The sequence below is a fragment of the Opisthocomus hoazin genome, chromosome 6 (assembly GCF_030867145.1).
Source record: "Opisthocomus hoazin isolate bOpiHoa1 chromosome 6, bOpiHoa1.hap1, whole genome shotgun sequence".
In the NCBI taxonomy this organism is placed as follows: Eukaryota; Metazoa; Chordata; class Aves; order Opisthocomiformes; family Opisthocomidae; genus Opisthocomus; species Opisthocomus hoazin.
In genome coordinates this window covers 41,369,385-41,386,329 of record NC_134419.1, presented here as the reverse complement: position 1 = coordinate 41,386,329, position 16,945 = coordinate 41,369,385, and the positions used below count along the sequence as shown (strand labels likewise).

General features: G+C 40.4%; 1 protein-coding gene across 4 annotated transcripts in view; it reads right to left on the bottom strand.

The window, feature by feature from the left end:
- Positions 1-16,945, bottom strand: part of KAT6B (lysine acetyltransferase 6B) — a 124,282-nt gene that overhangs the window by 24,964 nt on the left and 82,373 nt on the right. For all 4 annotated transcript variants that reach the window (XM_075422904.1, XM_075422906.1, XM_075422908.1 and 1 more), the window contains exons 10-12: positions 16,302-16,443; positions 13,500-13,661; positions 10,597-10,690 (exon numbers count right to left, since the gene is read on the bottom strand). In XM_075422904.1, coding sequence (XP_075279019.1) covers positions 10,597-10,690; positions 13,500-13,661; positions 16,302-16,443 — 398 coding nt within the window. The remainder of the gene's footprint in view (positions 1-10,596; positions 10,691-13,499; positions 13,662-16,301; positions 16,444-16,945) is intronic.

Sequence of the window (16,945 nt, the reverse complement as noted above, 5' to 3'; positions counted from 1 at the left end):
TTCAAAGGACCCCAATGCCAAGCTCCACACAAACACTATAAAAAAAGACTGACTAGCTGTAACTTGAGATGCTTAGATCAGTGAACAACCTGCTACATTCTCTTTTCTTCTTTGTCTGGTTAAAGAAAAGCTTTCTTCGTGATGAACAGAGCAAGCCAAAGATTCTCTCATTATTGTTACAAGAAATAACACCAGCTCTCATTCCTCTTCACATCCTCAAGTAAACTCAACACAGGGGGCCCAAAACCTTTAGTTCCTTTATAGACAGCTTCACAGAAGAGGTTAGGGCTAAACAAATGCCCTACATGAAGGGACGGAAAGGTAAAGATGACTGCATTGCAGTCTGACCAACAAAAGGCACCCTTTGAGTGAATTAATTGGCTAACACTTATTTTACCTGTGCCAGTTGCCAGTGAACCCCTTGAGCAGGGGTTCTGTGTACAAAGTGGACTACTTACAAGCAGACTGAAAGCATAAGCAAGATAAAAGGAACTGAAGTACCCTTAAAAGCAAGACTTGCACACACAGAGGGCATCAGTCCTGACTACCAATTGGATGAATAAATTTGTCAGTAGGTTAAGTAGTTTAGAACATCATTAACAAGGCTGGATTGTTCTCAATTTTATAAGCAATGTTTTAAGCTATTATTTACACTTAATTTTTAAATTATTAAATAAGTGATGCTGAACAGTAAATTATTTATACAACTGTAAATGATGAATGAATTTCCTTTAACAACTGACATTATCTTCTGGTGTTTCATGTTGACAGCATATGAATACCATTAAAAATCTATCAAACACACTCTTAGAAAATACTATTTGCCTTCTTACAGGCTCCACATACTCCTACAAGACTCAACTGACAAGACAGGGAGATGGACTTAGGAAGCTAAGCCTAACGGAACAAGTAAACTGAACTTGCCCAGAACCAGTCCACGGCGCTGAGGCCAGCCACCCAGCACCCATACCATTAAGCTCCAACTCTCAGCCAGTGTCAACCTGGCTGCTGACATCACTCTCCCAGGCTCATGGCTCAGGAAAATTGTTGTCACACTTGCAAAGTGACAGACGCTCTGGACCAAAACTGTGTCAGCGATGGTTTTAACAGCTTTAGAGTAGATCACCAAGTTCCAGAGCCCAGGAGCTCTTCCTATCATTGTTTCAGTCCTACCTAGAAAAGATAGCCTAGTAGTACTAAAGAACATGAACAAAAGCAGTATCAGGAGTCAGTACTGAGAAGGCAAAAGGCACATCTAGGAAACCACCCCAAGTACTGTATCTGCTCAGGTAAGTGGTCACGATGCACATATTCCATAACACAGAACAGAAGATGCAAACTGCGTTTGTCTTCTGTGAGCAGGAAAACGTCATTGCTGTTCATTTCCTCTACTCCAGCATGCTGCAGAACAAGGAACTAACTGAGTAAGATTTAGAAGAAAGAATCAGCAGACAAAAGTGTTTATTAGGGAATCTCATGGTGATACCTGGTTAGCCAGCAGCTACAGAAACTGTGTGATAAAAGAAAAAGCACACATCATCTACCAAGCACTGAACACAAAAATCCATCTATTCCAGCACACTTGAAAAAGCTAAGCCCAAGACACAGCAATCTGCTATATAAGTACTGTTACTCAAAACAGCAGTAAACAAGCAAAAACCATAATTTCTTTACAAGAAGGCAGAACTGCCTGATAAAAGTGATGGCACTGGAGAAGAAAGACACCCGCGAAGAAAGCCATAAGGCTGTCTTATTGAGCTGAGGTGCCTCACCGTGCCTCAACAACAGGGCAACAGGCTACAAACCACCCACTTTCTCTATTGACTTGCTGCAACAGAACTACACTCTGCAGTCAAAAGTAGAAATTCCTGATTATTAAAGATGCACTACTTAATTAAAATCTGTTTTCAGCCACCAGTCTTCAGCAGATGGCTTCTCCTGTTCACTAACGCCCTGTAAAGACAGCTTTGTCCAATAAACATTTGTTTTCATCGTTACCATGTTTGGCCTTGCCTTTTAGCTGTTTTCAATGCTATCTGAAATAAAGATGCTCTTCAGTTAAAAAAGTCTTAGCTTCTGTATCTGAAGTGACATGCCCGATTTCTTTTGCAGTCCTGATAAATGCACAGTGTCTTGAAGCTATATAAAAGCAATGCCAAGCAATCCCAAGAGGCTGATTTTCTTGGAATAATCTTAAGTCAACAAAGCTTGATCCAAAATCCATCTTTATTCGCCCCTCATCTAAATCTCAGCTTGACAGAATGTTCCTTCTTAGTTATTTAGGAGAGGCCAAACTCATGCCTTCAGGTCAGCAACATAATCAATCATCAAGCAAAGAACATAAAATATGCAGCAGCATTCGGGCTCCCTCGCAAATTCACAGCTCCCACAGGCAGACGCTTTCAACTCCCTCTTAAAGAAAACAGGCAGATAATTCAACCTTTTGTTTGGACACAATACATCTGTAAACAGACCAAGGAAAATGACCATACGACGGACACCGTGTTCTGTATTGGGGCACACAAGTCAGTCACTCCGTAGTTAAAAGCAAAAAACCCCAAATGATTCTACATGGGCCACTATAGGTAATAAATGGCACAGGCCTGTTTTATACAGATCCTTAAGTTTGTGGTGTCGAGTTTGCCAATGTAGGTAGAGAATATATTTTTCCAATAAAGCCTACTAAAAAAAAATACTGTTCCTCTCCACCCTCAGCCTCTGATCCTCACCCTCCGTTGTTTACCACACCCTCAGCAGCAGCAAAACAGTTCTTGCAGGATTGTGATGTGATAAAGGGAAAGCTGAAATGCTCTTGGTGAAAATAAATTTTACCTTTTAAAAAAACCCAAAAAACCATGGTCCCACTTCATCTTCATCTCAATTCCATTTACAGAGCACAGCAAAGTATAACTGTGAACAACTGTTTTTTTTGAAAGTGTGTTTATTCCTAAATTGTATTTCTACTCTATTTCAGTACTTGTTACAGCAAACTGTAAAACATCATCCCATTTCCCATGACTAGATTATGGGATTTAGATGACCAATTCTATGTAAACACACACCAAAGAGGTAGATCCAAGCTGGCACAGCACCCTGCAGCCTGGGCCTGGCCCCGAACAGCGGGCAGGTCGCAGCGGTGGTTCCCAGCAGCTCCGTAAGCGCACCAGACCTTACAGACCACACGGGTGAGCATGCTGCTTCCGATCTCTCGTCACGGATTTGCCCCATGACAGCATCCACCTTTACCTTGTTTTTTTTCCAGCTTCCTTTGGTTTCCAGAAGCCAATTTATGAATTAGTACAAAGAACACAAGTTCCCTCAGTTCAAGGTCTGAGTCTTGTTTCCAGCAGAATACAGAGTTTTAAACCAGTCGTCCCTCCCCAAACTGTTACTGTAAGGCAGGTCCACGCAGCTACTTAACACAAGCCAAGGCTACACAGCAAAGAAATTGTGTGAATTCATCATCATGTAGAAAAATGTATGTCTTTTAACTACTTTTGACCTTTTAGCACTTCTTTTAATAGTCTGTCATTTCTGTGTTCAAGTATTCTTAAAAGAAGCAACACCACCATTTCCGTAACGTAACGGCTTTGCTCATTTGCCCGATTCCAGCTTCCTACCAAAAATGAAAGCCCTTCAGTAAAGAAAATTATCACTTTTTCCAAGCCCTTCCTTTACTGACATAATGCTTTCTCACAGCCACTGTAAAAACATCAGGCAGCTTTTTTATTCTATTTCACCGCTTAATTCCAACACATTTATTGCATTTTTTAAGTGCTACTCATCTTCAGAACCGGGGTGACATTTTTTTTCTGAAACGGTAGCACCATCTATCAGCCATACATTACCCTAGATGGCCGGCCAATTGTTAGTCCATTATTAGTTTCAAGTTTTGTTCAACTTGATTTTTTTTTTTTTTTTATGACTGCACAAGCATAGTGCTTCACAAAAAGTCACCGCTTTTCAGGTTTCCACAGAGGAGTAACCTAATTTGCCATTAAAACAGAAAATCTAGAAACACTATGGCAGGAATTAGAAATAAGAGCATTATGAAATCAATCTTTTGGCACAGCAACACTTCCAAACCTTCTCAATATACCAAAGCACCACAAAGACAGTGTGGAAGATGGAACTAGAAGTGCAGCTCACTGTTCAAACTGCAACTAGCCATGGAAAGCTCAACCCTGACTCCTTCTGAAGACATTACAAACACCCAAGACATCATAATGGACACCAGTGAGAACACTAGACTCAAAATTGTCTAAAAGAAATTCCTACTTTCAGTCAAAAAAACCCTTTTGTCTGCATCAGAAGACAGAGCTTCTAAAGTACTGGAGCCAGAAGGAAGTCTGAAATAACTAGATCCTAGAAGAGAAAAAGCTGTTTGAATTGGGCACATTCAGAAATAAGCAGTTTTATTTTTGAATGATATTCATATTTTTCTTCAAGCTTAGCAGAAACCAAACCTCTTCACTTTCACAGAAAAAAAATGTTTTACAGGCTGGCTAGGCCAGCTCTTTCCCAGACTCACAGAGAGAACTGCTCTACAGACCAGAAGACAACCTCATACTACTCACAGTCTCCTTCAACTGTGCCTGAAGGCTATCCTAGGTTTCATGCAATGCAGTTTCTTCAGCTTGTTTCAAAACTGTCTCAAAACTGCTGTCAATAAGAAATAAACCCTCTGTCTGTATTCTCATCAGTACAGGTTTATGTTATGTGTTGATGCTTGTGTGACAGCTTTTGTGCCCAAAGGAATCCTCTGGCCCCAATCCACAATGCTTACCACTTCCACACGACTGAGCCCTAGCAATGAAGATCTTCCACATTTCCATAGAGAGATGCAAATTTTCTGAAACGTGCAAACTGGGAAGAATTGAAGAACGCACTTTACAAAGGTATCCATCCTTTTTGTGCCTATTCACTGTCCCAACACCATCCCTTACTTCTCAATGAAAAGTGCATACAGGACCATAATGCGATTTGGGTTTAACAAACACCTTTGAGGACATCTATTCTTACTCCCCACCCACCTTCAGCTCAGGATATTTCACTGGTTCAGCTTTCATGCACAAAAGCCCCTCAATAGTTGCATGTGGACGAGCAATTGTCGGAATTTGCAGTGGATGAGAAGACAGGACTAGAACAGAGATCAAAGAAACGGGCTGTAGTTCCAGATCTTCAGTCAACTTCTTCAAAGCTTTAAACAGCAAATGAATGCTCCACTCCACCAAATCTTGTTCACTGGCTTTTCCTGAGCCATCTCCTATTGACAAGCAATGTTGGCCAATGAATGTTGCCACTAACCTAATTGATTCTGAGCAAAAATGTGGATTTCTCTCTCTCAGATACCAATTCCTATAAATATTGATAACGGTACTGACAGCCTTTATCAATTGCTCTGATGCTTACTCATGAAAAGCATTTAGGAGGAAAGACGTAACTTCTCATTAACAGTTTGTTTTCCCTTTACTTGTAGAGCCAATTTTTTGTTCCTCCCATCCCCTGGAAAGTTGCCTTCCCTAGTGTTACACATCAGCTGTTGCACAAGCGCTGCTACTGCTGGTACTCCACTACTCCTGCAAATCAGGACTTGAAGATTTACTCACCTGTTTGAACGGAAGAAGAAAAAACAATATCTGACCAAGAAACAGCAGATTTGGGGAAATGAACAAACAAGGACATGTAACCGAGCTGCTTTTCTTACACTAGAATACAACTCCTCAGTAATATAAATTCTGTTTGTTTCTGCCACTGCCAGACTTGAATTGTCTTTCCCTGTCACGGTCTCCTTGCAAAAAAACTGAGCTACACATCCCAAAAGGGAATCAGGGGTTAGTTCAAGCTAATGGAAAAAAAAGCCATTAAAAGTGCGCACAATAAATGATACAAAAGGTCAGAAAGTCAGCACTGAATTTCCCAACCATACAGAACAAGTGGAACAAAAAACCCCCACACACCCAAAACAAAACAAAGAACAGTGTGTAGCCTAGCTAGAATCCCAGCACCATTAAAACAGATTTCCTCTCTCGAGCAAGAATAATCATTTCACAATGAACAGATAAACCAAATCAAAAGCAGGAATTCTGCAGGGGAGGAAGAAAACTGCTACAGTCAATTGGACCAGAAACACCTTCCAGATAAATGACAACGGGCTATCAGGGACCTTGCTCCTCAGCACTGAACCCAGTTGTTACTGCGACGTAAGGGAGCCATCAACATACTAGCCAGCGCAGCTGGAAAGGTTTATCCCGATATCCTCGCACACGGTTTTTCCCTCCAACTGCTGCTAGGCCTCCAGCGTGGAATCTGCAATCCAGTAAGCAGAAACACGGGACTGGGATGAGCTGAGCTTTGTGAGTAAGTGTGAATCAAAAGACTGTTTTAAACTTACAGAAAAGAAATATGAAATACTGCAGTATTCCATTCTAGTAGTATTGAGCTGTGTTAGATATGCCAAATAAAGAAATACTAATATTTTCTGGCACTGCAGCCTAATGAATATAAACAGAAAGCATACGAAGATTCTAGGCTTTGTGAGAGCTCAAATCAAGAAAGTAAAGGGAAAACTTCATGGAGAAGCTGCTGAAGTTTATAAAAGAAATGGGACTGCATGGAGAGGAGCAGCTACAACAATGCACCTTCAGTGCTTGCACTGTCAAAACCACCACAGCAGGCTGAACAGACAGAGGACACAAAGACTCGCCCAAAAGTATCTATAATCCTCATGACAGGAACGATAGCTCTGCATCACCGCAAACGGACTCACATATGGACATGACGTGAAACAAACCCAGAATGGGATCTGACACAATAAAAGCCTGCTCTCTGGTTTATTTCTACATCACCTTACGCTGGAGTCTACTTGCCCAATATTTAATTTACAGCAAATACAACAGATTCACACAGAAGTGAATTATTCTCCCTCAGGTACAACTCTGCAATCACAACCCAGCCAACCTCACAGAACACAAGAGGAATAAGGAAATTAAAACAAAACAAAAAGCCCAAACCCAAGAAGTTTGGCAAGAATTCTCAGCCCTGTAAAAGCCAAGAAGGTACAGGTATAACAAGCAAATTAAGACCCTTCTTCATTTTCAGGAACTCGGTATAAACAAAATGAAGACTTCATGTAAACAATTTTGTCTTCAGTATGACATGCTTCTAGAAAATAAAACAAGTTAAACTGATTTAGTCTTAAAGTGAATTAAGCAACATGAAGCAGTATCAAGTCTGCGACTTCACAAATCATCAGTTTCACCATTTGATAAATATTTAGAACTAAACTTTTTTTTCCATTTCTAACCGCCCAAGTTTCTGTAACAGTCTAACCCCATAACTTCCCTAGGACTCCCCCCCCCCCAATCTTTGCAGGCTTTAAAAAACAGAACAGATACAGTCACATCTACTGGGTTTTTAAAACCAACATTTCTGACCAATGACAACTAGAAAACCACATTTAAAGTTCTTGCTGAAGATTATCAGGCTAGAGAACTCAAGCATTTTACAGCACGCTTTCTTCTCACAAAAGTTAAAGAATTCTTCCTAAAAATGTTCTTTTCCACACGTGAGATTGCAGATTCCTGAAGAAACAGATGGATAGACCTTACACAAAGCTTTGTGTTAGTGTCTACAGAGTAAGAAATAACAGTCTTATCAGTTTCTATTTGAAATATAGATAAATTTAAATGCAGTTAGCAAAAAGTTCAGTTGAGAAAAAAATTCATAGATAACAAATACCTATTTTTCTTTTGGCAAAATAAAAGAATTTCTTTTCCCTTGCAACTCATAGGATGACCACATAGACTCATCTGTAAAGATTAAATTAGTTCAAGACAAAAGAATGCACCACAACCTGAACAAACAAATGTATTCCACTTACCGAAAGAGAAGCCCGTTCTGGACCACAAACTACATCTTCACCAGACTGCTGACAAAGCAGAAGCTGCGGAGTGGCTTACAGCCGCGTTCTCTCTAGCCTTCCTAACTGTCCAGTGTCCAGATACACACAGAGTCATGTGAGCAGTCAACTGCTTGCACACAGCTCTTGACACCTTCCCTTTTGTGGTTTGTAACTACAATTTTCTGACAATTACTTGCTCAGTTACATTTTTATTATTTTCATCTAAAAACTGTTCTGGTTACTGTTTTAGAAAAAAGACAAGTTATAAAGAAGACAAGTACCAGTAACTGCCTCACAGAATTCAAAATAGAGCAGTTTAGACGTATTACCTGCGTGACAAATGAAAGCTTAACATTTCAGAGCATAAATTTTATCTTCCAATAACTTTGTAAGAACATAACTATCTAGATCATGCTACTGGCAAAAACTGTTTTAAACTGTAATAAACTTGCTCTGTTCAAGTTTAGACTAATAACTGGGGTTTTGTTCTATCCCATCTTCTCGGGCCAGCTAGGGCAATGATTCTCAGCAGACCACAAGTGAAGATGGCAGTCAGTCAATCACATCACAGGAGGCAGAAACACAACATTCCAAGAGAAAAGTTAACAATTGACTTTGAAGGGGTTTTTTTGTGCAAAGACAGATTTTTGGACTCACTGATCGAGATGAGGCTGTGGCTGCCCCATTTAATGGCATTCAGCCTCCATCCTGCAGAAGGCTATAAATACAGCCTAGGAAAACCAGCCACCAGAAGTTCTCTCACTACCTTTAATTTAGCTGGCATCTCACTCTCACTACAGAGCCAGAATTTCTCAGTCATCTCTAGTTCTTCACTCTGTCTGAAATGAAGACAGCCTGGTTCCCAGTTCGTGAAGAGAACCTCTCTCCAGAAAACAGAGGGAACACACTGTGGAGAGGCACGGAAGGACTGACCACACACTCCCAAAGCGGCCAGCCTGTCCGCTACAGCGGAACCTAAAGCTGGTCTCTGGGCCATGCCCAGCACGTATACAGCTGCAGCCTGTACCCGTGACACGAACACGTCTGCCAAGGCGCAACAACAGCACCAGGTAAGCGTCCAGCTAAGGATACCCTTAGGTCACGTGCCAAGCTATCACAGGAATTCTCATGGCTCCAACAACCCAATGTGCTTCCAGATTTTTCCAGAAGGATAAGAGGGACAGAACACCCTACTGATTCTTCCGACTAAGCAGCACACGGCACAGTAACGGACAGAGCACAGATCCAGAGACACAGCACACTAGTATCCAGACCTTCTGTGGAATCCATACTTGTGATATCAGTTTTGTAGCTGTAACTATCGCAAACTCAACCAGAATAATGTTTGTTGACAGTACTTTTTCTGAAAGACACCACAGAGTAAAAATCAAAGAAGCAGCCTAGAAGTACTTACCAGTTGTGCCCAGTACAATTTCCCCATCTCCTTCTGCAAGAAGAGATCCTAATCCTAACACAGGGCCAATTTCTACCTAAGCAAGCTTAAAGTTCACTCCACAGCTCCAGAAATACGCAGCACTTCTCACTGCCTTTCCTAAAAGGCTGCAGCAGGCAAACAACAGAACAGCTGTTGTGTTCCGCTCCAGTGACGGCTACATTTCAGCGGTGGATTAAGTGGTCCAGAACCATCCTCACCTAAGCCACAGGGGTACAGTGAAGCCTGTTTATAAAGCCATGCAATGATGAGACACATGAAGCATCTTTATGAACTCCAGTGTAGTCATGCTGGGTACAGCGCTACAAGACACAGAACTTGAAAACTCTACAGTTACAAATTAATGTCTTTGTCCTGCTGTTATACTGCAGTGTATTTTTATTTGCATTTTAATGTTCTTGCATACACCTTCAGGGCAGGAATCCTATTATCTTAACTATCTATATTGTCACGTAACTCTACAGTGCTTCGAAAAACATCAGTGACAGTGAAAACTAACCACATACAATATACACTAATTCATTATCATCCTCCCTCTAAACTACAGTAGAAAGTTGGATTCAGTAGTACTGAGGACATTTAGCTGAGAAGTTTCTTTAGACGATTTTGTTTAGAGTTTCATTGCAGCTTAAAGACTTGGGGAATAACAAATCTATATTTAAACAAGCGTGCCTGAAGGTTTCCAACAGGTCAGACAACTCAGCAAAATAAAGCAGCAAGTACATACACAGCCATGAGCACCTACGCTTTTTTTTGGTAGCAATTTCCACTAAGGAAGTGATGAACTTCAAGACAAAAACCAAAATACATTCTTTCTACGTAGCAATTCTTCAGCTAAAACAGTTCTTTAGCTAAAAGAAGATAAAAGTTAGAATTATTAGAATGTAGGGAATGCCTTGGACTAACGCCTTCTTAGCTTTAATCACAAATAATTGCCTCTTCTTATACTAATGAGCAAGGCAAAATGGAAAGTAATTTAGACAATTCATTCAGGGTAATAGCTTTGTGAGCTAATATTACTGCTGAGAGATTCAGTCTCAATTTCCTCAAGTACAATAACAGAGCAGCAGTAAGTTTGTCACTTCAGGGAGCTTTTCCATCCTATGTAAATACAAACAGAAATCCCATTATCTATTGATAAGAAAACCAAAGCAAGTTAAATAAAGTTTCATATGTTACAGTTTCTTGTACCAGCCATCCGCTCCCTGCACCGCAAGTGTAAATAAAATACTTCACTTACTGAAATCAATGAGAAACCTTCCAAATCCTTGCCTTTGGTATTGGGGCATGATCATTATGCAGGAGACATTGTACTTCTGCTGGCAAAGCTTTTCCTGTGGGAAGGAGAAACAGATCAAGTATGTCAAAGCACTGCTGAAGTGGGCAATTGCCTGCACCTGCCACTGTCCTTGTAAAATATCCCAGGAAGGTGAACAGATGCACGGGGTCAGCACCAAAGTCAAATAATTCCAGGTTAATACTTCATGGTAAGAAGGAAGTACCAAAAATAACTAATAAAAAAATATCTTGAAGGGTTCCTACTCAGCATCTTAAAAATTAAATATGTTGTCTAAACAGCATTATGAAGTTTAAGTGCTGTAAAGGGGGAGGATGGGAAGAAGAGGGAAGTATTTTCATGCTTCACTGACCATTCTGTCAAGGATATAAAAGTGGAAAATAATATCCATACACATGGTGAAGTTGTATTTTCTGCAATTGCTACACTAAGTGCCTGCTGGTTTCCATCTTTATTTTGTCTTTTCTCTCTGAATGAATCCATGGTTGGGGTGGAGGAACCCCATCCCCACAGAACTAAGAAGTCTTACTTGAAGCGTACTCTAATTTTTTGAAAGCTGAACTCTTCTCACCTGAATCCACATTAAGGCAGAATGCTCAGAAGCCAGAGCTCTTTCAGACAGACTGAAGTCATATAACATACGGGCAACGGAGGCAAATATTACACTGACTGTATAAGACAACAGAAGGAAGAATCTGAACTAGGAAGCTGTTCTAACAATGTAGGGTTATAGGTTCTTTCAGGCTGATCGATAAAAAGGAAGAGCCTCGAAGCCTTGTTACCTTTAGAAGGTTATGCACACAAAAATCCCCAAATCAGCACGAGGTAGTTTTGAGGGAGACCAAGTAAGTCAACCAAAAATATCCAGGTCAGCATAACTGACAAGAAGTTGCGGCAAGCACACGGACAGTTTAAGACACCACCTACATCACTTCAGCCTCCACACACAAGCTGACACCAGACCAGTGATGACACCGACAGGATCACATGCCAGCGTGCTGGTTTCCACACATTTCTTCAGCTGTGAGAGCAGATACCCACGCCGTATTTTGCAAGGTTTCTTAGTTTCTACAGTATGGTGAAGTCTTTTCTCTGTACAGGATTCTCAAACTCCCAAGAGTGCTGCTAGTACGAAGGTCACGTCGTGGCAACGTATTTGTAATCAGGGAAGAAAAGCCACAACATTCCTGACAGCAAGGGCACATACGCGCACACTTTTTTTTTTTTTTAAAAAAAAAAAAGGCGGGGGGCAGAGGGGGTGGCCGCAGGATGACATACATGCAATTCAGAAAAAAATTTCACTTCTTCAGTGGACTTCGAGATTGGGGGGGGGGGGGGGGGGGGGGGGGTGTCGGTGTCCTAAATTTGGGTAGCTAAAGCATTCGTGCTGCTCAGATGTGACAAACAGACTGGCCAAAAGCAACAGGGCTGAGGCACGGGAAGAAAACGCATCCTTGCTGAAACAAGGAACAAGTATCAAGAAAGACTCCTCTTAACACCTGCAGCACCTTCAATACATCTACTAGAAAATACTTGCCCATATCAGAGTTTACGTGTTTGGGTGCCACAAGAACTTCTGACTGACCTAAGAGACAGTGCAAGCTGTGCCTACACATCTCACTGTTACAATCCCAGCAAGGCCCACACCTCGGAAGGAACCGGTCAGACCCCCAAGAGATCACTATAACATGCAGGTACTCCAACATGATCTTTACACTTCTTCAAAGTAGTATCTTCACACAAATCACTTAAAGAAAATGATATACTGAGGAATGTGGTGATACTAGGGGCAAGAATCACAGAATGTTCAGGCTTGGAAGGGACCTCTGTGGGTCACCCAGCCCAACCCCCTGCCCAAGCAGGGTCACCTACAGCAGGCTGCACAGCACCGCGTCCAGGCAGGTCTTGAATATCTCCAGAGAAGGAGACTCCACAACCTCCCTGGGCAGCCTGGGCCAGGGCTCCGTCACCCTCAGAGGGAAGAAGTTCTTCCTCATGTTCAGACGGAGCTTCCTCTGCTTCAGTTTGTGCCCATTGCCCCTTGTCCTGTCGCTGGGCACCACTGAAAAGAGTCTGGCCCCAAATAAGTACTGAATTTCCGAGTAACTATACCAATTCACCACATTTCTTATGGACAAACTGACTAATGGAAGCTTTTCCTGTCGCAGACACATCTAATTATACTTCACCACTATTTTTGGTCACCTTTGTCAAGACATAAGTCCAGGTAAGTATTATTTTTGTCCACAGCAGTCATCTATTGCTTTAAAATTCAAAGCAAAACCACAATCAGTAAAGACATCCACTCTAAAGAAGGCATCCACCATGAAGTCAGGCATTGCGTTCTTACACTCAGGGCAGCGAGCAACTGCATTAAATCAGGCTGTACACAAGAGATGAACACAGCTGGCCATTCATGCCTAAATAGCCAGCTTGAACTGCTAGCAGTAAAAACATGAAAACACATCAACATTTCAAATCCCTAGCACTTCTACGAAGTTAGGCTTGGTATACTATCGCAAAAATGGTAGGGGGAGTAAAATGATTTTGTTTTCAACTGAAGCCACAACACATTCTGGGAAAAACCCAAAAAACACCCCCCAAAAAAACCCAACACAACCAAACCAACAAAAAAAACCCCAATGTATGTGGCTGAATGTGCTTACAATTTCTCACTTTGCATCTGTCTGAGACAAGCAAGTACAAGTGCGTCTGAGACAACGCACATTATATTTTAGAATTAGGGAGAAGATTTCAAGCTTCTGAAATGTTGTTCTTTGCTGTTGGCACAAATATTAAGAAGAGTGGGAAATTACAAATGTTCAAAACCAAAACTTTTGTTTTACCTTAGAGAAATATCCAACTAAATGGCAGCCTTTCTCATCATTTTTTGTAAGGACATAGAAGAGGAATGGTTCAACATCATAATACAAGGTTTTGTGGTCCAGAAAGAGCTTAGCTAACAAACAAAGATTCTGACAATAAATTTTGCTCACATTTCCATCAACCTAGAAAGCAAGACAGATGCAGTTATTTCCAATGCCACCAACATGTCAGGACAAAACAACTTCTTGAATCAATCACATGCTAGAAGGAAACATGAACAAGACGGCATTGTAGAAAAAAATCAAGGTTCAGAAGAGAAACGCCCCAGCTTCTTGTTCAATAAGAATTCTCCAGTTAATACTAATTACTTTGCATGTGTAAGTATCCTCCCAGGATCTGGATTTATTAAACAAAGTAACTTCACCTTTTAATTGTTCAAGTGAGACTGACCTCCTTCACTTCATTTGTGGAATGAAAATGAATGAATGGCAGACAAAAAAAATGTACTAGTTAAAACTACATTAAACTGTGGTTTGCTGGAAGGCAGCGGTACACAACAATAAAAACAAACAAAAAAACCCCACAAAGACAATGAATTGTATTATGTTGAATCCTTAAGGTGTAAGGCCAATGAATGAGTTGCCAATTACATACCAATCACAGCAATGTTTTACATAAATTAGACAAGACAAAATTTCTATGCTAGACTAAAATGCTATTGAGCAAGAGAAGTAAATTTTCAGGCTACAATTAGTCTAGGTATGTTATGAGTGTAAAGAGTCAAGCTGTGACTCAGACAGCTACAGAAAAGCATGACACAGATGCACATTTCCTAGATCAATTAGTTACTCCCTGAAAGGGAAGGTTCAGTCAATGGCAACAGCATTTTAAAAATAATCTTCTTAATGGAAAGGTTTGCTTGTACGGATGCTCTTTGATAAAGTCCTAGCTGTAGTTCATTCATAAAGACAGCCAAATGGTACGCACACCGTGCTGAAAAAGAAGCCATATTCTATTCTAATTTGTTTTTTGAAGAATCCTGGTTACAAGTCTGAGTAAAAACCAACAGTTTGGATGTGTGTAGGGATTTCAAGGTGACTTCAGTAGTACAGTTGCATTGGATTAAAGAAAAAACATTTAATGGACAGCTACTGCTCCTAAAAACTTCAGAATAAACTTTCATACAGCACTCAAGAACCTACAAATACATTAAGCTCTCAGAACTGTTTCTCTAAAAAACAGAAAGCATGAATGAAACCACAAGCCCTTCATTCTGTCAAACGGAAAATGGGTGCACAGAATTCCTGGAAGTATCTGTGAGGAAGGACATCAACTGATGAGTAAGCTTCTACAGTTATCAGAGTAACAACTGACATTAACCTTTGTAGTAAAAAACCCACTTTACTGCAGAAGTCTTAACATTAATGCTTATTGAAGCACCCAAAATAACGGAAGACAAACAGTGGAGAAAGAGTCGGGACATTGCTTTCACGTGCACCTTGCTCTCCATGCAGTTTTTGTGTCGATCCCCCAACCCATTGCCACCCCCCTTCTCAAAGCTGTATTTTTATTTTTTTTTAAGAAGTTTTTATTCACATGTTGGCAGTACTTAATGAAAATAAATTGGAAAGCAGGATTTGCCTACTGTACGGTGCACAGCTCTTCACACCTGTTAGTAGAGTTTGGTTTTCAACAGGAAAAGTTAAATCTGTTTACAGCGTAAGTCTTTTGTTGGCAGATCTACGATCCTTATAAAAACGGACCAAGTCAGGAGGGAAGCAATCTTGATGCAGATAGCTATTATTTTTAATAGCACAAACAGAAAAAAAGTGAACCAAATATTAAGATCTTGTTCTAATTTAAGTAAGGACTCCAAGACTGCATCTACCATTGTTTGAACAGAAATGGCAATGACCAAGCATGATAGACATCTATACAATATGAAAAAACAAGTTTCAAGCAGAATCTATGACACCTGCAAATAAAAAGAAGTTATCAATATACACATCTAAATACTGATGTTTATAAACAGCTTCAAAAGAAGTCCTAGTAACCCCGGCACTCTTTTCTGTTAATGCAATCTGAAACAACTCTTGAGACACAGGAATGTGGAGGTTAATGCATAGCTTTAGTAAGGGCAGGCATGCTGTTTGAAACACAGAATTGCATTTTCCAGGATATCCTTAAAAACATGAACTTTAACAGAACTCATCTCCCAAGAGAATAATTCAGATTATAAAAGAATACATATCCCCAAGCTCAAATCTACGCTTTCTAAATTCAAGGCAGCGTCTTCTGGCCTGATGCTGGACTGAACCTCCACCACCCAACCAGGATGTTTCAGGGAAAGTTTCTCACTCATCCAAAAGGAAAGCAAAAGCACTTAGTACCTACATTTGTATTTTTAGAACACTAGACAAGAAACTGCTTTGCTTGCCTCTATACACTGGAAGAATCTATATTGTGATTCGTATTCTCCCTACACCCAAGCTCTTTACATAGCCAGAAATGAAAGGGTGCAAGAGGTACTGCTGCTGAGAAGGGAAAGGCAATCCAGTCAACGAGCTTCCACTGCAGTCCCCATCTACGACGCATGCTATACAAGTACCTTCAAAGGTTGGGTAATGCATGAAGTACAAGTAAAGAAAGTAAGAATGGTGACAGAACATGGCAGGGTGGAACAGGACAGGGAAGATGGACTTGTTTTTGCAGTATAAGAAGAATTTCCAAGGAAACATCTAAATACGTTAAAGTTTTCACTAGTTCTACAACTGGTGTGTAATGTCTACAAACTGGTTACTTTCAGATTTTAGTATACCTACCTCAAATACTGAAAGGTCATTTCTTCTATAGATTTCATTGGCTGGAGGATGAAACCAGCCACATTTCTTTGAATGCCTTAACAAAATGTTTTTACTTTTCATGTATTTAAGACAGAATTCACACAGGTAAAGCTTTGGTAACCTGCACGAAAATTAGAAAAATATTTTATACAAAAGATTTGTCACATTCTGTAAACAAAAAAGTTACCACAAAGTGAAAGGCCTTCCCCATTTAAATATAACGTACCATGACTAAATGCTGCTTAACTTGAGAAAAAAAAAAAAAAAAAAAAGAAATCACCACATTAGAGTGAATGATTAAACACACACATCAGCCAGTAGAAAAAGAAAGATAAAAAAAGATCAGATTCAATCAGTCACAAGGAACCTAATTCAATAGAGTTGGACCGTGGTCAGCTGTTTCGTGGCCCAGTCTCCAGTACATCCCAGTTGCATCCCACATTCCACCTAAGCTTTTGCTGTGGCCTCCATCAATGTATGGAGTCATACCTCAAATTTCACCCTTCTTGTTCCAATAATAATTGATTCAGTTCAGACTACATACAAGTAACCCACACGCCCCATGTAAGACAATGCTGACAAGTGCTCTACATACTAGAAACTGTTCCTTTTGGTGAATTTTA